The sequence below is a fragment of the Erythrolamprus reginae genome, chromosome 3, assembly GCF_031021105.1.
Source record: "Erythrolamprus reginae isolate rEryReg1 chromosome 3, rEryReg1.hap1, whole genome shotgun sequence".
NCBI classification, from domain to species: Eukaryota; Metazoa; Chordata; class Lepidosauria; order Squamata; family Dipsadidae; genus Erythrolamprus; species Erythrolamprus reginae.
Window position 1 is genome coordinate 42,397,330 of NC_091952.1, and position 22,548 is coordinate 42,419,877.

Below are 22,548 nucleotides of genomic sequence, written 5' to 3' on the forward strand. Positions count from 1 at the left end.
TTCTACTATATTTTTAAAAAATATTTTAATACTATCATTTCCAGGTTCAGACAGATGGAAAGTAATAAGGGAAAGAGAGCCCAAATTTACCAAGAATGAATTTCTATCAAAAAGTATTATACAGTGTTCCCTCGATTTTCGCGGGTTCGAACTTCGCGGAAAGTCTATACCACGGTTTTTCAAAAATATTAATTAAAAAATACTTTGCGGGGTTTTTCCCTATACCACGGTTTTCCCCACCCGATGACATCATATGTCATCACCAAACTTTCGTCTGCCTTTAATAAATATATTTTTTAATAAACTTTAATAAATAAACATGGTGAGTAATAATCTGAATGGTTGCTAAGGGAATGGAAAATTGCAATTTAGGGGTTTAAAGTGTTAAGGGAAGGCTTGTGATATTGTTCATAGCCAAAAATAGTGTATTTACTTCCGCATCTCTACTTTGCGGAAATTCAACTTTCGCGGGCGGTCTCGGAACGCATCCCCCGCGAAAAGCGAGGGAACACTGTACTGCTAAAATTGCCTCTTTATGTTGCTAATTAAATAGAATACAGTAATTGAATTGGAACCTATTCAGCTTGTATAAGTGCATAAATGCACCAGAATGCCTTCCGTCCCCTGTCCTAATGTTTCTCTTTTACTAGTATCATGTATATAAATATTGTTATATCTTTGTATACCACCAATACGTACTCGATAAAACAAACAAACAAAATAAATAAATAAAAACTGGCAACAAGATTTGGAAAATCTTTAGGTTTTTCAGATCGCGGGGCTTAAGCAAAGAATATTGTATACTTGTGATAACTATATCTTGTCTCCAGAATGAGAAGTAATTTTTCTCTGAATATCACTTGCTGGGGGCCAACAGAATGATACAGTTGTTATCCTTGTGTTCTGCTTCTGGGCTTCCTTTAAAGAATATAGGATGATGAACCCAGAGAGCTTTCTGCTTGAGAAGGGGCCTGTTATGAACCCAAGAATCTGTATGGTCAGCGGGAGTCAAATTTATTTCTTTAAAACATGTATATACAGAGGTGAGCTGCTAAGGTGGAACGGTGATGTGTGCTTGCCCCCGTGGCTCTGAGTGCTGGCAGGGTCCAGCGCAATTCTGCTATTGCACTTGGGCAGGTAGGGAAATCGCCCGTGGACACGCAGGGGCACCCTGTGGTGCCCCTGCATGTCCAAGGGCGATTTCTCTACCTGCCCAGGTGCAGTAACAGGATTGCACTGGACTCCACCTATGTGTATATAGTCCCCCATCTTACATAAAAAACAGGGCATATGGTTTGTATATTTTAAATTTTAGCGTGTGATTCCTTCCTTAGCTTCCCCCCATCTAAAATATACTTTCTGCTTCTACCCTTTTTTTCCACTTCTCCAGTCGTCCCAAAACATCCTTCAACTGGTTTGTGAACCCCATGAAAACATTCATCTTCTTCATATGGAAACGGTACAAGAAGTACATCATTGCATTACTGCTCATTGCAATTGTGACCATATTCTTGGTTCTAATTCTTTACACAATGCCTGGATACATCAGCGAGAAGATAATAAATGGCTAAAGAATTACTCTTCCTCCCCAGCATACTGTATTGGGATTTAAGAAAAGGAACAAAAGGAAGACAAACATTTTCTATCAAAAATCTTAAAGAATAAAGCTGCCTGATTGTGTGCACAGCATTTTGAAAAGGAATCTGGGCTGGAAAGAAATACTGCCTCTATCTGAGTACACAAGCTACTCACATATGGACTCATAACAGTCTCTGAAATAAGTTTTCACTTGTCAATTGTTCTGAAGATAAAATTTCATTGAAAAATGAACTTTGTGGACTTTATAGATAAAATAAAAGAAAGCGGAGGAGGTGTAGAAGACGCCTCTTTCATTTCCAGAGGATCAACTGTCCCCTCAAAAGTGTGTTGTAAGCAATATGTATGCATCTATCGATAGTATTGCACTAAATGAAAAGATTTGAACAGATATGAACATCAAATCCATTTCAATGGTCAGGCTGCAAACGGTACTAGAAAACTATTTGGAGTTCAGTAGGAAGTATCTTTGATTTGGTTTTGAATATTTGGAAAGCCCAATGCTGAACTGAAATTACATGATCCTTGGTACCTTTGGTGTCTACCCAGTGAAGGGCTACCAAATATTTACTACCCCACTGCGTTTCCCTCCCACCCCTGTGTCTACCATATGTATATCTCTGTACAAATAGTAATCAACATCCAAGATTTTTTTTAAAAAAGTTAACTTTAAACAACAAAAGAATATTTAGCATAATTTTATTTATTTTTATTTATTACAAAATGTATACTCTACATTTCTGTCTATGAAAATACTTGAGTCTGTTGAATATTTGAAAAATGCAAAAAATAAAATTTAAAAGCTTGGCAGAAGAAAGGCATTTTTTTGCTACTTTCCTAAATTGGCAGCCAGACACTCCTCTCCAAGTCAGTCTATGGCCTTGGAAAGTCACAAGATAGGCAATTATCGGGTGGTAGATAAGTGCCTGAGTCTGAGCACTTCTGTAAGGACGGTTCTCTCTCTGTGTGGACAGGAAAGCAGAATTACAGAGAGGGAGTGAGCAAGCTGCCACTCTGCTTTTCAGAGGTTTGTGGTCTTCTCAGCTACCCTTAGCTGCTTCCTCTCAATCCTGTTCCCCTTTTTTTTCCTGTGGCCTGACATTCCACCTCTGTGACTTTGCTGGAGAGCCCAAGGCTGTGTGCTCCTTTGCTACGTCCACCCGCCTCAGACACAAGAATGCCGGACCTGATTTCTGTCCAAGACTTCATCTCCCAAACACAGGAGGATCTGAGCTCTCCAACAACCTCCTCCTTTACTAACCACATGGGCAAATGCAGGAACACGGTTTACAGCTTAGAGGAGGTAAGGGAGGAGCAAGGAAAGAGGCTTCAAGCCAACACAACTGGATTGAATCAGTTGCTGATGATTTGTCGGGTTTCTTTTTGGGGTATGTGGGGGAATCAGGAACCAGGAAATTTCACTTCATCCTATTAACATGTAACCAATTATTATTTGTGAAATAACCTGGACCGTACTAAAATAACAGTTGCAGGGACTGGGCATGGCTAGTTTAATGAAAAGAAAGACCAGGGGAGACGTGATAGCAGTGTTCCAATATCTCAGGGGTTGGCACAAAGAAGGTGTCAAGCTATTCTCCAAGAATTAAAGGGTGGAAACTAAACAAAGAGAGAAGTAACTTAGAACTAAGGAGAAATTTCCTGACAGTCAGAACAGTTAATCAGTGGAACAGCTTGCCTCCAGAAGTTGTGAATGCTCCAACACTGGAAGTTTCTAAGCAGATGTTGGATAAACATCTGTCTGAAGTAGTGTAGGGTTTCCAGCCTAAGCAGGGGGTTGGACTAGAAGACCTCCAAGGTCCCTTCCAACTCTGTCATTGTTATTGTTTAAAAACAGAAGCTCAAAGCCGTTAAAAATGCAATCGATAATTAAAAATTAAGTTTCTGACAAACTGGGGGGAGGATCTAATATTAAATTTCTATTTTAAAAGTATGAATGACTATCTGTCCCTCCAGATGCTTGCAGAGGTTGACATTCCGTTTAAAACTTTCCAAACAAGCTGATAAAAGGGTTATGATGTACAAGAGTTTGACCCTAAGAAATGTGTTACTCCCTAAATGCTCCAAGTAGGAGTCCAGTACCACTACCCTCTTTAGAGTCAGACCATCACAGTGTGTATTTTACAGCTGCACAGAGTTTATCTGAGCTTTAACCTCTGAGAGAAGTTGGCATAGTCAATTCAGAATGTTTTTCGAGTTGTCACTCTCCCCCTATGCCAGCACTTCAACAACTCTTTATATACAATTTATCAGGACAGATTATGGTCTTTTCACAATATTACTTGGAAATGAATCACATGAAAATAAACTAGGCTTCATTCTGAGAAATCACCTGATAACATGTATAATTGACGTTTTTAAAAGGATAAGAGCTATGGAGGGAATTCCTCATAGTAAATATTTGTTGCTTATGGTTTTTAAAACAATTTCTGCCTCTCTTACTTTTTCATTTCCTCTTTTAAAATGTGTTGCACATCTTACATTTTAGTTTCCCAATACCACACTTATTGTGAAGAAGCTTCTAGAAAGGGATAGCTAGTTAAATTTTGTAAAGAGCTGAGTAGATCCTGAAAGCTATCAAGTTTGTTAAAAGTTAGGATAGGATGTAACATTTAATTTAAAATTCGTAGCAGGAAACCAAATACCAGAAGTTGGGAGGGTGAAAACGTGTAGCATCAGGACTGTTGGTGAAGTTCACATTATAAGTCCAAAGCTTTATCTTCATTATTAGTTCTCTTAATTACCACTCTGAGTCTCTGACATTATTTCATCTGGCATTATCTTACTACTGTAGTGCGACTGAGCATGGTTTAATGCTATTAATTTTTGATACTAGGAAATAAATTGATATTCCCAATCCTTTGGACACTGCATTCCATACCTGCATGTAGAAGTTTAATTTCATTGTGTAGTCAGATTTTAAATAATTATTCTAATTAATCAACTCCTGCTGATTTGTTATTAGCAATATTTTTAGTGGCCAGGAAGCTTTATTTTCCAAAGTGTCTGATTGTAGTTCTGTGAAAATATTTTCATGCATTTATGCTTTCACAATCTTTTGTTCTGATTTTTTTTAAAGTTGTGCCACCTCTTTATATTTCCCTTTACTTCTATCTCTCTCTCTCTCTCTCTCTCTCTCTCTCTCTCTATCTATCTATCTATCTATCTATCTATCTATCTATCTATCTATCTATCTATCTATCAATCTATTGGATTTGTATAGCGCCCCTCTCTGAGGACTCGGGGCGGCTCACAACATATCAAAACACTATAACATATACATATCTAAAAATCCAATTAATATGACTAAAAAGAACTTTAAAAACTTTCTATAGTATGTGCTTACCTCCTTTGATTTCTGTAATTTTCTTACTTTTTTAAAAAACTATTTTTTATCCTCCTATTTTTCTGTTTTCCTTAATTTCTTTGAATTGGTTATTTAGACATAACTCTTTGTCTCTCCATGTTTTTATCTAGAATTCAGAGTTTAGCTGCACAAATTTTTCTGTCTCTCTTGCCAATCATTATGTCAGCAGACCAGGGGTGCTCGGGGCTGTCAGTCGTCAGAGAGCTGGTCACGAAAGGAGCACGAGGCTCCACCCACTTGCCCAGAAGCTGACATTTGGGTTCTTGTACCCTCTGCGCATGCACAGAATGCTTTGCAGAGGTGCAGAGGGTAAAAGAACCCAAATGGCGGCACGAATCCCAGCGACTGATAAGGTCCCACAGAGTTGGCCTTCTCCGGGTCCCGTCGACTAAACAATGTCGTTTGGCGGGCCCCAGGGAAAGAGCCTTCTCTGTGGCGGCCCCAGCCCTCTGAAATCAACTCCCCCCTGAGATTAGAACTGCCCCCACCCTCCTTGTCTTTTGTAAATTATTCAAGACCCACCTATTACTCAAGACCCACCTATCGCCAGGCATGGGGGAACTGAGACACCTTCCCCAGGATTTTATATTTTATGTTTGGTATGTATGTGTTGTTTGGTTTTAAATGATAGGGTTTTATATTTCTTTTTCTCTTTTAATATTAGATTTGTTCCACTGTAACATTGTTTTTATTATTGTTGCGAGTCTTCGGAGAGGGGTGGCATACAAATCTAATAAATTATTATTATTATTATTTGGATGAGTGTGCCGAGACTTGCACTCCCTTCGCGATTAGCTCTCCGGTGACTGACAGCCACAAGCGAATGGGAGTATTTCACCCCTGCAGCAGACGGCCATTTTTCTTTTGCTTTTTTCATTTCTGAATGTTTTTGGTTTGCTTCATTTTTATTTATCTCTGTTTTCAGTGCAGAGTCCTGAGAGCCACTCTGTTTGTAATAAGTATTCCATTAAAGATATTTTTCACATTCGTCACGTGTGGAACATTGCTGAGGTTTTATTTTGGTCTGACTGTTTTATTTATTTTCTTTCGTTTAAGGTTTAATTTGGTAAATAGTGTGTAATCTAAGTCACAAGAAGTATTAAGTCTTATTTGTGCTGATTGAATGTATTTCTCCGCTGTAGATCATATAGTTAATGATTTGAGTGCAGTCTGTCTGACCAACAGAAAAATAAAATAAGATGTTCAAGATGTGAACTGTTAGTTCACACCTCGAATTTCCACCAACTGCATAGTGTCAAACCTCTCTGTCTTCATTTCACACAAAAAGGGTAATTAATAATACAATTCTCACCCACGCTTTCCAGTATATATATGAGTATATTTATTTATATAATTTATATCATCAGCCATCTCCCCACCAAGTGATTCTGGGATGGATATAGCAAACAAAAATAATAAATATCCAAAATGATCTTGATTAATAAGTATTAAAAACATTGTATTTGTTTTAGTACTTTGTACAGGTGTTTTTAGATGAAGGGACATTCATAGCACTGGAGTCACCTCACTGTTTCATCTGTCCCCTGGCATCCCAGGCCTGATGGTAAAACCAAATCTTGAAGGACATTCAGAAGCTGAGAACTGATGATGTTATTCTTATCTTGAGGTGCAGGGGCAAAATTCGCAGCATTTATTTATTTATTTACAGCATTTACAAAGCTGCCCATTTTAAAACCAACTTGGGGTAGCTTGCATCCCATAAATAGATACAGTCATAAAACTGAAAACAATAAAACAGAGAAACCTGGCGCTACAACTCTATTTCTCAGATGCAAGCCATATTCTCATCTCACCTCATCTCACCTATCCTACTACTTTGGCTATTGGGGTCATATTTTGCATTCTCTCCAGAGGAAGTATTGGAGCACCTTGAACTGTGAGAAGAGAATACCATACGGTAAAGGCTACAACAAAAAAAGACAAGCTTCCAAGGACCCACAAGATGGCAATGTTTAAGGGAAAGGACTTGCAATGTGTCTACTTTATCTGCTGCAAGCAAGGCAGTCCTTCAAGTAACTTTGTCGCATGCTATATAGGCAGTGAAGGGCTACCGAAATTTTTACTACCACACTGTGGGCATGGCTTATGCAGGATGCTCTGCATTTTCTTTCAACATCTTTCAGTGCAATTGGGTGATCAGGGGTGGAGCTCCATTTTCGCTACCCCACTGTGTCCTCCCCCCGTCCAGGCAGCAGCCCACCACTGTATATAGGGCTTTAAAGGTATTAGCACCTTGAATTGGACCTTGAAGAAAACTGAGAGCCAATGGAACTTGTGGAACAAGAATAATGGGCAAACTCCAGGGCACCCAACTCAGTTCATGTCACTGCATTCTGGACCATTTGTAATTTCTGGGTGGTCTTCTAAGGGCAGCTTCATGTAGTGTGTATTGCAGTAATTGGTTACAAATGTAACTTTATATAATTAATTGTAATAAATCTGAACAAAATCCACTGAAATCTTCCAGAAGCTTCTCAGTTGTGTTGCTATCACTGTTGTCTTAAAAGCTTCTGTGAATATAGGTTTTGCAGGAGGGGGGATGACAATATACCCATTAGAATAGAATAGAATAGAATAGGATGGGATGGGATGGGACGGGACGGGACAGGACAGAACAGAACAGTATAGAATTCTTTATTGGCCAAGTGTGATTGGACACACAAGGAATTTATCAGTGTGCATATGATCTCAGTGTACATAAAAGACAGGATACAGTCATCAAGAATCATGAGGTACAATACTTAATGATTGTCATGGGGTACAAATAAGCAATCAGGAAACCATCAATAATATACTTTATATAATCAATTTTAATAATATAAAATGTAAATGCAACCATTTATAAAGTCCTCTTTAATATCATGATGCTAGGATATAACCACAACCTTTGTATAATGAGATCATTCCAAGTCTATTTCCATTTATAGTCCTTATGATTTACTATAAAGGCTACTCGTAATGAACTGCAAAATTAAAATATTAGCATGTCGGTAACTCTGCATTAACATTCTTTACCCAATTGCTGTGACTGTAGTTATGGGCAGAACAGAACATATGTTTAATCTTCCTTTTTTCATAATTTTAGGACTTGGATTCAGATCGAATTGTTCTGCAAAAAATGAGGAAAGCGGTCAAAGCAGAACACACCACTGGACAAGGTCAGAATACAACAAGAAATGGGATGTAAATAAGGCAGCCCAATCAAGCAGGCCAGAATGATATTTCTTATGTCTAAGGAGTTTTTAAAAACACTAATTCATTTAGGTCTTTCTCTCAATTCCTAAAAAATACAGATTTATTTATTTATTTATTAGATTTGTATGCCGCCCCTCTCCGCAGACTTGGGGCGGCTCACAACAATAATAAAAAACAAAGTATCACAAATCTAATATTAAAAAGTCTCTAAAAACTCCTTATTTAAAAAGCAAGACACACACACAAACATACCATGCATAAATTATATAGGCCAGGGGGAGATGTCTCAAGTCCCCCATGCCTGATGGCAGAGGTGGGTTTTAAGAACTCTTTTGGGTGCAGCAAATTAAATATATGCACTCTGCTTAAAAACATATCTGTGTATGCAATAAAAAGGCTGGATTCACAAAACAAACAGTTTGTTTTAACTGTGAATTGTTGAATAGACCCTTTAGCCTGATTTTCTTTCTTTCTTTCTTTCTTTCTTTCTTTCTTTCTATCTATCTATCTATCTGTCAAAGAAATATAGAATTATAGTTTGTATTAACATAAGTATACTACTCAAAAAAATAAAGGGAACACTCAAATAACACATCCTAGATCTGAATAAATGAAATATTCTCATTGAATACTTTGTTCTGTACAAAGCTAATGTGCACAACAGCATGTGAAATTGATTGTCAATCAGTGTTGCTTCCTAAGTGGACAGTTTGATTTCACAGAAGTTTGATTTACTTGGAGTTATATTGTGTTGTTTAAGTGCTACCTTTATTTTTTCGAGCAGTGTAGAAAGTAGTGATAGAAAGCATAAAAAGACAGTAGGACAGGGATGGTGGGCACAATGGTGCACTTATGCATGCCCCTTTCAGACCTCTTAGAAAAGGGGAGAAGTCAACTATAGATAATGTAAGGCTGAAGATTTGGGGGTCAGGGGAAGAAACGACAGAGACAGGTAGTGAATTCCAGGTTTATTAACCATAAACCATGACTTAGCAGTCAGAATGGCTAGATTCATACACTACAATAAGTCAGAATCAAACTTAGTTTATGCAATCATAGGCATCACATGTCCACAATTGACACAAATTATATAATTTGTATTTTTGTATGAAGATGCCATAACATTATGGTACCACTTGCCATCCTGATGACCTTAGGAGACATTCCCACAGTGTAAATACAGTCAAAGTGTCTGTAATATTCCTTCAAAGAAATTAGATCAGACAAGTGCTTTTATAAACAAATTGATTCCAAAAACAAACAGCACAATCATGGACATTACCATGTTATCATTAATTTCTGAAAGAGAAACTATATTCTGTTCTGCAAGCGTGTTTCAACCGCCTGTAATTACAGGATAATTAGTCCAGGAAGACACACACCACACGATAAAAGGAAAACCCAAAAGTTTTTATAAACAGAAAAACAGAAACAGCTCCCCTTTTAAATGTCAAAGGGATTTTCTGGTGCACACAAGGCACAGGTTAAATGCAATCCAATTGCTCACCTAATAACTGGGAAATTGAGTCCAATTCTAAAGTGCAGAGAGTCCACACACAATCTTGAACAGCACAAAAACCACGATCTTGACGAAACAATGAATCAGATAAACTGCCATGAGGTTAAAACACCAGGCTGCACTTTTATCTGTAGCACTAATTACAGCAGCCCCACCCAACCACAGGTGGCCTCATTTTCTCTTGTAATAATCCTTCAGTTGTTGTCTTCTATGCATCACTCTACGCAAGCGTGGATGTGTCATTAATTCTTGTTCAGAATCCAAGGATGATACAGATGATTGATCTCCTCCTGGGCTGTCTGCCAATTCCCTGTCACTCACGCTTCCTTGGTCAGAGGAGGCTTTGTCGGCAGATTCCATCGGGAGCAAAACAGGCCTGTGGCATGTGGATGTTTCCCCCACATCCACCTGCACATTCCTTGGGGCAGGAGCTGGGCCAGAGCTAACCACAACATATTCCAAAAGTGCTTCCTTCACCCCTGACCAGTTCTCTCTCTCTGTGTGATCCCTTTGTCATTATACCTCCTTTCTGTCTTTGGATTCCTCTTGTAGATAAATTTCCCATTCGGGATACATTTGGAAGTTATTAGTTCCAGATGAGAAAAGATGAAGGTATCGTATTTTATTAGAACACAATCTTTGTTGTAAAGGATCACCATTTGGCAATATGTAACTCCACATTTGGCAGGGAACTCCAGCTCTTATCTGCCCTTACCACCATGGCAGTGATGGGTTGCTCCTGTTTTGGACTGTTTCTGCCCACCCGCCTGGGATGCTTCTGCTCATGGGTGTGTGTGCAAATCAGTAGCAAAATCATTTACAACCCATCACTGCGCAAAATCATTTACAACCCAAGAGGACCATTAAGGGAACTGATCTGCAGGGAAGACCACACATACTCTCCCGCTGTGCTTTTTAACAGACTTCAGACCAGTGGTACATCCTTATCTTCATGCTGCATCCCACATCCTTCCCAAAGTACAGTTCCATTTGCTAAATTCCAGACTATTGCTACAGTATATTATATTCATGTGGGTTTTAGGGCCGTTAAGATAAATGAAATGGGCTCCTGCCAACGTTTCCAGATTTCCTTTTGTAATACAACATTGTTTGCCTCAGAGAAAGACGTGCAAGAACATTCAAATGCCTTTTTTTATTTATTTCTGCAGATCTCATTAGCCACTTAGAAGCTCATATTACTTCCCTGGAGAAATTTTCAGGAAATTATCACAACACTGGAGATGAAAAGCTGTCTGAAGCTTTTACCACCTTTGCTTCATATTCACAAGAGCTGCTAGATGCCATCAAGAGCCTGGTACTGCCCCATCCATCTGACCTCTCGTTTTCTGAGGAAAGGGTTCCTATGCCCTACTGTTGGGTTTACTGGGCATTGTTTTCCAACAACATCTGGAGCAGTGAAGGGCTGCAAAAAATTTTACTACCACACTGTGGCTTATTTTGTGAGTGTGGCTTGCTGGCCATGTGACCAGGTGGGAGTGGCTTGACAATCATGTGAGTGGGGGTGGCTTAAAGATCATGTGACTGGCTTAAAGGTGGCCAACTTGACGTCACTTACCTCAAGGATTTGGGTTAGAGTTAGGGGGCCTGGCCTCTCCTCGCCTCAAAGAGATACAATTTCCCTTACTATTACTGAACATCCAATTTTTTTATTTAATTATATGTAGATATGCTATATGTATATATACATATTACACACTGGCACACAAAAGTATACATTATCTACTATATAAAGTGCATGTACACACACAAAGATATGCACAGCTCTTCTAAAATTATATACCTTCAACCTCATTTAGCATGATAGGAAAAATATACCCAGAGCCCAGAAGGGGGGGAAAAAGAAAAGAATTGAAATTTTTTCTACCGATTCTGCATATCTGACCGTACCCGTAGGATGCCATCACTGATCTGGAGGGCCATGGAGAGGTCTTTCCTGCTCTTTGTCATGATAGTTGGCATTAATTGCATTTCAGGAAATCAAATATCTCACTGATCTGTGCAAAATCTGACCACAGGTGTCAGGAAATTTACATGGTTAAATAATATCCTAGATATAAAAAGGGAAAATGTGCTTAATACATTTATTCATCATAGGGAGCAGTGGAACATTTTTATGCTTTCCATACATGGGTAGTCAATTTTTTTGTGGACCAAAGCCCATGCTCAGCATTTGGGGAACCTGGGACAGGGATTAGGTTGGGGACAAATGTTTAAGAATTTTAACTGCAATGTTCATATTTTAAAATTATACCAAAATTCCCATCTAGACTCCAACTCAATCCTGGGTTTAAAGGTATGTCCTCAAGACTTTCCTTCATCTTAATTCCAACCCGGAGGATACACCGCTTAAAGCAGTGGTTCTCAATCTGGGGGTCAGGACCCCTTTGGGGTCGAACGACCATTTCACAGGGGTTGCCTAAGACCATGGGAAAAGACAAATTTCCCATGGTGTTAGGAACAAAGCTTCTATTCTGGCGCCTTGAAACATATTTTTACAATCCGACCAATCAAGCTTTTACAGTGGGGGTGTCCCTCTGGCCTTCCTGCCAATCAGCTTAAAGTTGGGAGAATTGGTGCTAGACTTATGGTTGGGGGTCACCACAACATGAGGAACTGTATTAAGGGGTCACGGCATTAGAAAGGTTAAGAACCACTGGCTTAAAGGCCAGTGAGGGGTGGCATACAAATCTAATAAACAAATAAATAAATCTTTAGCTGTTCTACTTCTGAATTAATGTTCTCATGATACTATTTTTGCCATGAGCATAATCTGGCAAAATCTGGCTCTGGGACTGGCATTGCCTGCTTCTATCCTTGTTTTAGTACTGCTGAATCTGATTGTTTTTAGGGGAGGTTCTTATTTATTTATTTTATCTTCGGAGAGGAGCACCATACAAATCTAATAAATTATTATTATTATTATTATTATTATTATTATGTCAATACAACACAGCAAACAAAATCACTATGCTGGATTTCGGATTATTATGTCAGTACAACACAGCAAATGAGATCACTATGCTGGAGTTCGTATTTCATCACCAGTCGGGCACTTCCTAAGCACCTAGGATTGCATGATGTAGCGGCGATTTATTTATTTATTTATTTATTTATTTATTTATTTATTTATTTATTTATTTATTATTTATTTATTTATTATTTATTTATTTATTTATTATTTATTTATTATTTATTTATTTATTTATTTATTTATTTATTTATTATTTATTATTTATTATTTATTATTTATTATTTATTTATTTATTTATTTATTTATTTATTTATTTATTTATTCATTCATTCATTCATTCATTCATTCATTCATTCATTCATTCATTTATTTATTTATTTATTTATTTATTTATTTATTTATATGCCGCCCCTCTCCGAAGACTCGGGGCGGCTAACAGCAATCATAAAACAGTGTACAATAATAATCCAATACTAAAAACGATTAAAAACCCATTAATATAAAAAACCAAACATTATGTTTGCCGATCCCAGTAAAGCGGCCTTTTGCAATTGACAGATGGAGATTTTGTCAATTCCGATGGTTGTTGTTGTTGTTGTTATTATTATTATTATTATTATTATTATTATTATTATTATTATTTAGTTATGAGATTTCTATGCCACCCTTCTCGAGGCGACTCTTAAATCACCTCCCCTACCTCATAAATATAATTATGAGGACTAGACATTATAAGAGAACAGCTGCTTGCTAGTCTTGGCTCTTAATGTCTATAAACATCGGTTGTCTGAAAGCATCCTACATAATAGCCCACATTATACAGCATACTTTAATGTAAGTTATTACAACAGTTTTCAATGTTCTCTTCTTAATTAGGAAAGAGCACTTATTACCTGCCAACTACATAATAAACTTTGTTTTTCAGTTGCTGAGCCTCTATCACAATATTCAGTTTTCTCTGGATTCACTGATCAAGGGAGATTTCAAAGGGGTGAGTTGATGCTGGAAATAGATTGTAGAATGTGTATTAAAGCAAGTCATCTGCTTGTGCATTTTCAAAATGTTATTTCATGGTTTCTAAAAGAATCACCCTATAGTTTCAAAAATTGCTTTCCTATATTGTGTTCTGCTCTGGCCTATCCGGATCGGAACAAAGGGAGAATCCACGCGCTGAGATTTCAAATAACACCCTTGTATATAACAAGCAGGATTTATACAAGCAAACCCATGCATTTCAGCCCATCTTGGCAGCTTTTCATGTTAAATTGGATCAGAGATAAATGTCCGGGCAGCCGCCCAGATTCAAAGTTAATTATCAATCCTCAGTAAGATAAAGGTTCTTTGGTTACACATGTACACATTAAAATTCTCCAGGTTTTCTCACACAGTTGCAGCTCTGCCCAATGAATTTAGAAGCATAATAGCAGGTTGCCAGCGTGTCATTTCTTGAATTATTTTATTTGTTTATTTGCTTATTTGTTTATTTATTTATTTATTTGTTTGTTTGTTTGTTTATTTACTTGTTTACTTGTTTGTTTATTTGTTTGTCTATTTGTTTGTCTGTCTATCTATCTATCTATCTATCTATCTATCTATCTATCTATCTATCTATCTATGATTTGATTTGATTTGATTGATTTGATTTGATTTGATTTGATTGCTGCCCTTCTCCTTAGACTCAGGGCGGCTTACAACATGTTAGCAATAGCACTTTTTAACAGAGCCAGCACATTACCCCCACAATCCGGGTCCTCATTTTACCCACCTCGGAAGGATGGAAGGCTGTTGATGAGATTTGAACCGCTGACCTACAGATCTATAGTCAGCTTCAGTGGCCTGCAGTACAGCACTCTATCTGCTGCACCACCCCAGCTCTAAATCTAGGACTGCTACCGTTATGAACATTGCAACACCACACTCCATTACCCAGAAATCCTCCTTAATATCCTGTCTGGGTGTGGTCAACTGTTTCCTAGAGATATAACTGTCTAGACTTTCTTTCATAGACTCACTTTCTGAACTTTTGCCCATAAAGATATTCCTGTCTGCTTTGTGACCTTCTGACCTGGGCATTTAATGTGGGCTCCTGATCTCCAATGTCTTCCTCCTCCTCTGACTCAGACAATACCATCATTGTGGTTTCTACAGTCTCTAGAGGTTCCTCAGGTTCCAACTCCCCCTCACTCTCATTATCTGACTCAGTTGTCCAGAACACTGGCCTAGGGTACCAAGATGGGCCCAGTTCATCCTCTTCAGAATCTGTGACTAACTGACCTGGTCATGCACCACTCACAACATATTGTAGGATCCAGCTCACACTTTTCATCCTATTTCACTCATGACAATATGCTCAAATTCCTGTTCCTGAAATTGTTTTCTTGCAAAGCCCCCTTTTACACAGACTACTTTTCTGATAATTATTTTGGGCAGTTGTGGACAATATCCTTAGTTTCTGAGAAATACAATCTGTTGCAAAGCTGTGGTATTTCATTTGTGAGGAAGTGATAGGGAAAATTACAAAATTTCTAAATACGCAGATAAAACTAACCGAAAATGTTTTTATATGGATAATTTGAAAACATCAAGGGATCAAGTTCATTTTTTAAGGCATACAATTGGGCTGAAACTGATTAAAGAATGGACTTTCTTAGATCAACTAGTATGTTAACAAATTAAACTTACTTTTAAACTTAAGTTTCTGTTCAGACCTGCATGATCTCAATTAATCAAACTTAACAAATAGAATATTTGTAATCTTTTACTACTTCAAGGCAATGAAAGGTGAAATTTTAAACCTCTACTTATGCCACTTGCAATGTTGGTATATTGTATTAATTCTCATTTTAATAGAGCAGCTGGTAGGCTGAATTTCTCGCAATATGCATATATAGCAATTCGGTGTGGCAGAAATAATGGAGATTATTAAAAGAAAGTGCAGTCTAACTTTGATGAGCTTCCTTGCCATCCATTGGGGATTGCAATGGGGACTTGTCACTGCAGACTGGCAATTCTCATTTATTTCAATTGTTTCACTGAATGGATGATTTGGTAAGATGAGATGTGTCGAGTTTAGATACTGAAGAGGCAGGAGATTGGCAGTGAGCCTTCAGCTCTTTATTGGTTATAGTTTATTTATTTATTTATTTATTTATTATTTATTAATTTTGTCCAATACACAATGAGGGTTTTAGTGGGTATATATCAATATACACATAGTAAAATACATGATGAAGGTTATAGGGGAGATACTCATAGTAAAATATATCTATGAAATAATAGAAAAGAAGATATAGTAATAGAACATATCAATGAAAGAATAGAAGAAGAGATATAGGAATAGAAGAAAGGTATAGGAGATATAGGAGAGCAATAGGACAGGGGACGGAAGGCACTCTAGTGCACTTGTACTCGCCCCTTACTGACCTCTTAGGAATCTGGATAGGTCAACCGTAGATAATCTAAGGGTAAAGTGTTGGGGGTTTTAGTGAGCAAACATCAGCCCCTGCCTGCTTTTGGCAGAGAGAGCCCTTTTGGGAAGGAGCCTTGTTGGATTGGAGTGAAAACCTCCCAGCTTCTCAGAACATAACCTCCCTTCCCCTTTAGGTCAATGCATAAATTAGCATACGTAATCATCTAAATACATAGGAAGTTTAACTGCTCTAGTTGACCAGCGCAGTTCAGTTGGGGCGTTTGCTGAGGCCGGAGGGGACGTGTTTTCTCTATCTGGCTCCCTCTCTAGAACCTTCTGCTCACCCAATGTGTCAGATTCATCTGAGCAGAACTCCTTGTTGTCACTGGGTGGTGCCTCCAGGTCAAAAGATAAGTGTACAGCTTTTGGAAGTTAGTTGTAGCTGTAGGGAGAACATTGTTAGGGGGTAGGCCTGTTTCCTAGTTGGCGTTTAATGGCCGGCAGTTCCATAGTTGATCCACATGGTGCCTCCAGGTTCCGCCATCCCTCAGGCCTATTATGTATGATTTGGGGCCTGTTATTTTCCGGACTTTCCCAGGTAGCCACAGGGAACTCACGGCAAAGTTTCTTGCATATACTGGATCATTTATTTCAAATGTTTTTATTTTCACCATATTGAAACTTTCCATTTCATTTCAGTAACTTGGGTGTAACCTGTTGAGGACAGACCAGAGTTTCTGGTCCATTAGAAATTCCAGATGGTTTTTTTCTGTGGCTGTATTAGGGGTTATGTGTTATGTTGTTAAGAGTTTGTCTATGTGGGCCTGCCAATCTCCTGGACCGATCGGACCTAGGGCCTCCTTGGTGACCCTAACTATGCATTCTGCTAGGCCATTGCTGATCAGCTTGAAGGGAGTGATCAGTGTATGTTTGATTCCCAGACTGGCTAGGAATCCTTTGAATGGTGTTGATGTTAGCTGCGGCCCATTGTCTGAAACTATTATATCCGGCAACCCGTGTGTGGCAAATAATTTTCTTAGGACTTCAATGACCACCTCTGATGTTGTGCTCTGCATCCTTAAAACATTTTGAACATGTGTCGACTACTATTAGAATTGTTTGCCCATGAAATGTACCCGCAAAATCCATGTGTATGCGTGACCACAGGGCCCTGGGTTGTTCCCACTCGTAGACAGGGGATTCTGGGGGAAAAGCTCTAGATTCCTGGCACAGTGTATAACCTGCAAACCAGTCCTCTATGTGTTTGTCCATATTGAGCCACCACACATAGCTCCGTAACAGTACTTCCATCCTGACCACTTCTGGGTGCCCTTCGTATAACTCCCTTTGTGTAACACCCTTAGAATATCCTCTCGTAGCAACAGAGGAGCAAAGACATGTTCACCCCATAATGACACCCCCCTTGTACTGCTATTTCATGTTGTCTTTTTGCATAAAGTTGGAGGTCGGATTTTACTGGCCTCTATGCTACCCCCTTCTCATCCAAGTCAAAATAGTACAGAATTCCACATCTTTGGTTGTTTCCGCTGCAATGTCCGCCACCGTGATCAACCCCAGCAGAGTCAATCAACAGGATTGGAACACCCAGAGTGAGATCGTCCATCAAGTCTGGCAAGGTGCAGTGGCTCAAGGCATCTGCGTTCTCCATGGCCTTGCTCAATCGGTATTTTAGTGTATAAGAATAGGCAGCAAGAAATAAACACCATCTCAGCATTGTTGGAGGAAGAGTGTCTGGTGTGGGTGTGTTCCCCACTAGGAGCCCTAATAAGGGCTGATTATTATTATTATTATTATTATTATTATTATTATTATTATTATTTATTGGATTTGTATCCCGCCCCTCTCCGTAGACTCGGGGCGGCTAACAACAGTAATAAAAAACATCATATAAATCCAATGCTAAAACAACTAAAAACCCTTATTATAAAAACCAAACATCCCTACAAACAAACATAACATGCATAAATTGTAAAGGCCTAGGGGGAAAGAATATCTCAGTTCCCCCATGCCTGACGGCAGAGATGGGTTTTAAGGAGCTTACAAAAGGCGAGGAGGGTGGGGGCAATTCTAATCTCCGGGGGGAGTTGGTTCCAGAGGGCCGGGGCCGCCACAGAGAAGGCTTTTCCCCTGGGCCCCGCCAAATGACATTGTTTTGTTGACGGGACCCGGAGAAGGCCCACTCTATGGGACCTAACCGGTCGCTGGGATTCATGCGGCAGAAGGCGGTCTCGTAGATACCCTGGTCCGGTGCCATGATGGTCAGTGATCAGCTCAAAATGCCTCCTGTAAAAGTATTCATGGAAATGTTTTGCCCTAGCAACAGCAGCAAGGGCCTCCCAGTCAATTTGGTTGTAATTTCTCTTGGTGCTCAACAGAGTCCTGGAGAAATATGTTGGGGGAAATCCACTAATCCCTTTCCTTAATTTCTGCAATAATAAAGATGGCACCTATCACCAACTTCATTGCTGTTGCCAGTTAGGGCAGAATCCATAACAGATTGCTCTGGAGCTGATTGGCGCAGAAAAATGCATTCCAGATTACTTTTATGTCAATTCAAGACTGGTGGATAAACTTTTAATATAACTGTCTGGAAAAGGGAATTTGGAAACGCTGATGACCAGAAAGAATTCACTCTCTATGGGGCCACACACTAAACAAAATTGATATTTATTTCATCTGTGGGTAGGTTTTCAAACTCATTGAAAATGTGGTGGCTCTTTTTCTGTACAGTAGTCCCTCACCTATCGCTGGTGTTATGTTCCAGACCTGGCCGCGATAGGTGAAATCTGCGATGGGGAATTTATCGACTGATAGTACTTATTTAAGTATTTATATTGTAATTGTTTGGTAAGTTTTCATTGTTTTAAGTGTTTATAAACCCTTCCCACACAGTATTTATTTTAGATACAGTATTTAAATACAGTATTTACAATTTTAGATATATATTTTTTTTGAAAAACCTGCTGATCAAGTTCGGCGGGCTGTTTAAATCTGCCAATCGACTTCCTCAGAAACCCGCGATGAAGTGAAGCCGCAGTAGGTGAAGCGCGGTATAGCGAGGGACTACTGTATATTGTTTCCGCTGTTAGAAGAGGGAACCATAGAAGAGGGAACTATAGCACAGGAGCTTTTGCAAGTACTGTATCTAGTCTCAGATTTTATCTCTGATAGTCAGAGTTGAAACTATCAAGTATGTGTAGCTTCTGTCAGAAAAGGTACTAATTAGGTCTGGTGAGTACAGTCAGACATCTTGAGGGTTGGTCATTCCAAATTTCTATTTTAGTAATTGATTAGTTGAAACAATTATTTTTTTAGTATCAATATTATGCCATAATGATGTAGCATACTGTAAAGTATTCTATAAAGGGGAAATATGTCTTAGACACTGTTCTGTCTGGGTTTTCCCAGACCTCAACACCAACTGAAAAAACAGCCAGACACTCTGGTAAAAGCCAAAAGTATTTTATAGCTGGAAAAAATAAGCACAAAGGAAAACCTGTCTTCACAACAGACAAGCTATAATACGTTACAGCAGGGTCCTGATGTCCAGTCAATACCACAAGCTTCTTGCTGGCACCCCCCCCCCCCAAGGTTTCAATAGTCCAAGGCACAAACCAGGATTGTAAGCCACCAAAGTTCACAGACAGGTCTCACGAATCTCCAAGATAAAACTCCACAAGCCAGGAAGGGTGGGTCCGCCTTTTATCCTTTCCCAAGAGCACCACACCCAAACCCAGCTGTGACCTCTAATGCTGGAAATACTTAGCCAATTGAGTCCGTCTCTGATTAGCTCTCCTTTGTCGCATATCTATGATGTCTTGAGCATTTTCCCCTAAGGAATCCAGGCTGCTTGCTGGGGAGAGCTCCCCCTGGTGGGACTCTGGCTGTCCTTCTTCTTCAGCCTGGGATTCCTCTTCCTCGTCAGTCTGCACCTCCTGTTCCTCAGCCTCTCCCTCTGAGCTGGAAACCGACAGAAGGTCAGCCATTCCCGGAGGGGTCCCAGACTGAACCACAACAGACACTAATCATGTTAAACAGATTAATCGCAATAACTAAATCGGATAATAACTGAAGGTAAAGAGAATCAGAGCAATTGGAATGTTTGACATACAAAGATGTTCATGTTAATAGAACAGCTTAGCTTGAGAGGGGCATGGCCAATGTTGCAGTGATATGGAGTTCCCTGTACTCTGCGGGCACTCCCGAATCCCAGCCATTCGGATTGGGATTCTATAACCAACCAAAACCAGGTCAGATCCGTTCTGGAGGGCCAGAGGGAAAGAAAAGCACAAGTCGGTGGTCAGCAGGGGCTTGCAACCCCCCCAGGGAGCCAACACCAGCCTCCCAGCCAGCAGCTGAGGAAATACGATCTTGCCATCATTAGCTGGGACGGCCACAATTGAACTGATTGATTGAAGAGATTGTGGACTGCCTCATTGATCTAAGAATTTGTACTGGAGAGAGGTGAAGAAGTGTTGAAGCTGGTGAGTGTTTGGTCACCTTAATGATTAAAAGAAGAAAATTAAAAATTAAAGGGAATGCTTGACACACAAACACATTCATGTTAACGGCTTAGCAATGTAAAATTATTTGGAAGTAGAAAAATAGAATAAAAGGTCAAATGCAGCATTAAAGTATTGCTTCATCTCTTAATAGGATTTTAAAAAGCCTTTTGAAAAAGCTTGGAAGGACTATGAAAGCAAACTGTAAGTTGGTTTGATATTATCCTCTTTACAAAAGTAACACTACTTTATTACGAGGTGATTTTATTCAAATGCCTAACATTGCTTTCTCTCTACTTGAGTGCAAAGATAGAGAAAGAAAAGCGCGAGCTGGCAAAACAGTACGGAATGGTAAGGACAGAAGTTGCTGGAGGAGAGATTGCGGAGGAGATGGAAAAAGAGCGAAGGATGTTCCAGTTACATATGTGTGAGGTGAGGCAGGCAGATGGTGAGGTTTCTTCTCAGGAAAGAGGTCCTGAATCTGTCTTTCTTTCAGCTTAGGCAGGACCTTAGGCATGATACCTCTACAATATGATACGAGTGCACTAGAGTGCCTTCCGTCCCCTGTCCTATTGCTCTCCTATATCTCCTATACCTTTCTTCTATTCCTATATCTCTTCTTCTATTCTTTCATTGATATGTTCTATTCCTATATCTTCTTTTCTATTATTTCTTAGATATATTTTACTATGAGTATCTCCTCTATAACCTTCATCATGTATTTTACTATGTGTATATAGATTTGCAGAAGAGACGGAGTAACGACACGGACACCAGAGCTGGATTTAAACTTGGGTCATTTTTATTAAAATAAATTTGCATAATTTATTAATTAAATTAGCATGAATTAGCATAAATTTGCATAAATCAACATATTCAACTATGACCCGGAAACAGTGGACCTGCAGGGTCAAACAAACACTTCCGGGGCGGAAATGACGTAAAAGGTCAACATTCCTGGGCAACTAAGGGCGTAGTCGATGCTGGTCCAGGTGAGGGACCTCTCCCTCACCTGAGACCCTGCCATGCACTCGCATGAGGGGGGTCCCGCCGGCTCACCCCTACCCTGGGACTTCAATAGCGGGACCCAAAGACAGGTTCCCCCCAAGTGCGCAGGTAGCACCCACCATGAGCTTGGAGAGAACCTGTCAATCATCCCCAAAGATGCCCAAGGGAGAACGCGCAGTTGCTGAACCACCACCCAGATTTCCGCCCCTAACCTGCCTACCCAAATGACCAAAGGTAAGCCAATTAACCTATTGAATGCAAGCACCCCCTAACCGCACATCCATCTCCCCAGTGTGGAATGGGCGAAAAAACAGCCATGCCAAATGGGCGAGGCTGCAAAAAATTCCCATTCGGCCCCCGAGGGCGACCCACCAATAGCACACTGCAAATTAGGGAAGGGCGGGTGGGTGTCTGCTCCTTTGACTGGGTCCGGGCGAACGGGCTTGGCCCAGGGCCTGCGGCCCTTAAATAGGGCCAGCAAGCCCCGCCCGGTCCCCACGTCATTCCAGGCCACGTGGGCCTGGCTTTCCCGGCCGAAATCTCGTCTCGCGAGATTTCGGCCGAAAACAAAATGGCGGCCGCCATGAAGAGTCCGGTGTCTGCCCGGCCCTTCAGCAAAAGCGCCGTGGCCGGTAAGTCGAGCCGGCGATATTGCAGAAGAGACGGAGTAACGACACGGACACCAGAGCTGGATTTAAACTTGGGTCATTTTTATTAAAATAAATTTGCATAATTTATTAATTAAATTAGCATGAATTAGCATAAATTTGCATAAATCAACATATTCAACTATGACCCGGAAACAGTGGACCTGCAGGGTCAAACAAACACTTCCGGGGCGGAAATGACGTAAAAGGTCAACATTCCTGGGCAACTAAGGGCGTAGTCGATGCTGGTCCA

The 22,548-nt window shown here is 39.7% G+C and overlaps 2 protein-coding genes and 1 long non-coding RNA gene across 4 annotated transcripts in view; 2 read left to right on the forward strand and 1 right to left on the reverse strand.

Annotated features, from left to right (window-relative positions):
* The window catches only part of LOC139163796 (fer-1-like protein 4), a 79,869-nt gene extending 77,456 nt beyond the window's left edge, over nt 1–2,413 (forward strand). The window contains exon 45 of the mRNA XM_070744960.1: nt 1,391–2,413. Within this exon, the coding sequence (XP_070601061.1) occupies nt 1,391–1,571 (181 nt within the window). The 3' untranslated portion in view covers nt 1,572–2,413. The remainder of the gene's footprint in view (nt 1–1,390) is intronic.
* A 283-nt stretch (nt 2,414–2,696) lies between these two features.
* LOC139163798 (arf-GAP with SH3 domain, ANK repeat and PH domain-containing protein 1-like) overlaps nt 2,697–22,548 on the forward strand; it is a 58,645-nt gene continuing 38,793 nt past the window's right edge. For both annotated transcript variants that reach the window (XM_070744963.1, XM_070744964.1), the window contains exons 1-6: nt 2,697–2,899; nt 8,088–8,160; nt 10,886–11,031; nt 13,634–13,699; nt 20,795–20,844; nt 20,943–21,072. In XM_070744963.1, the coding sequence (XP_070601064.1) occupies nt 2,774–2,899; nt 8,088–8,160; nt 10,886–11,031; nt 13,634–13,699; nt 20,795–20,844; nt 20,943–21,072 (591 nt within the window). In that variant the 5' untranslated portion in view covers nt 2,697–2,773. The remainder of the gene's footprint in view (nt 2,900–8,087; nt 8,161–10,885; nt 11,032–13,633; nt 13,700–20,794; nt 20,845–20,942; nt 21,073–22,548) is intronic.
* The window catches only part of LOC139163802 (uncharacterized), a 53,675-nt gene continuing 50,711 nt past the window's right edge, over nt 19,585–22,548 (reverse strand). Inside the window, exon 2 of the long non-coding RNA XR_011558525.1 lies at nt 19,585–20,638. This is a non-coding gene — a long non-coding RNA (uncharacterized lncRNA). The remainder of the gene's footprint in view (nt 20,639–22,548) is intronic.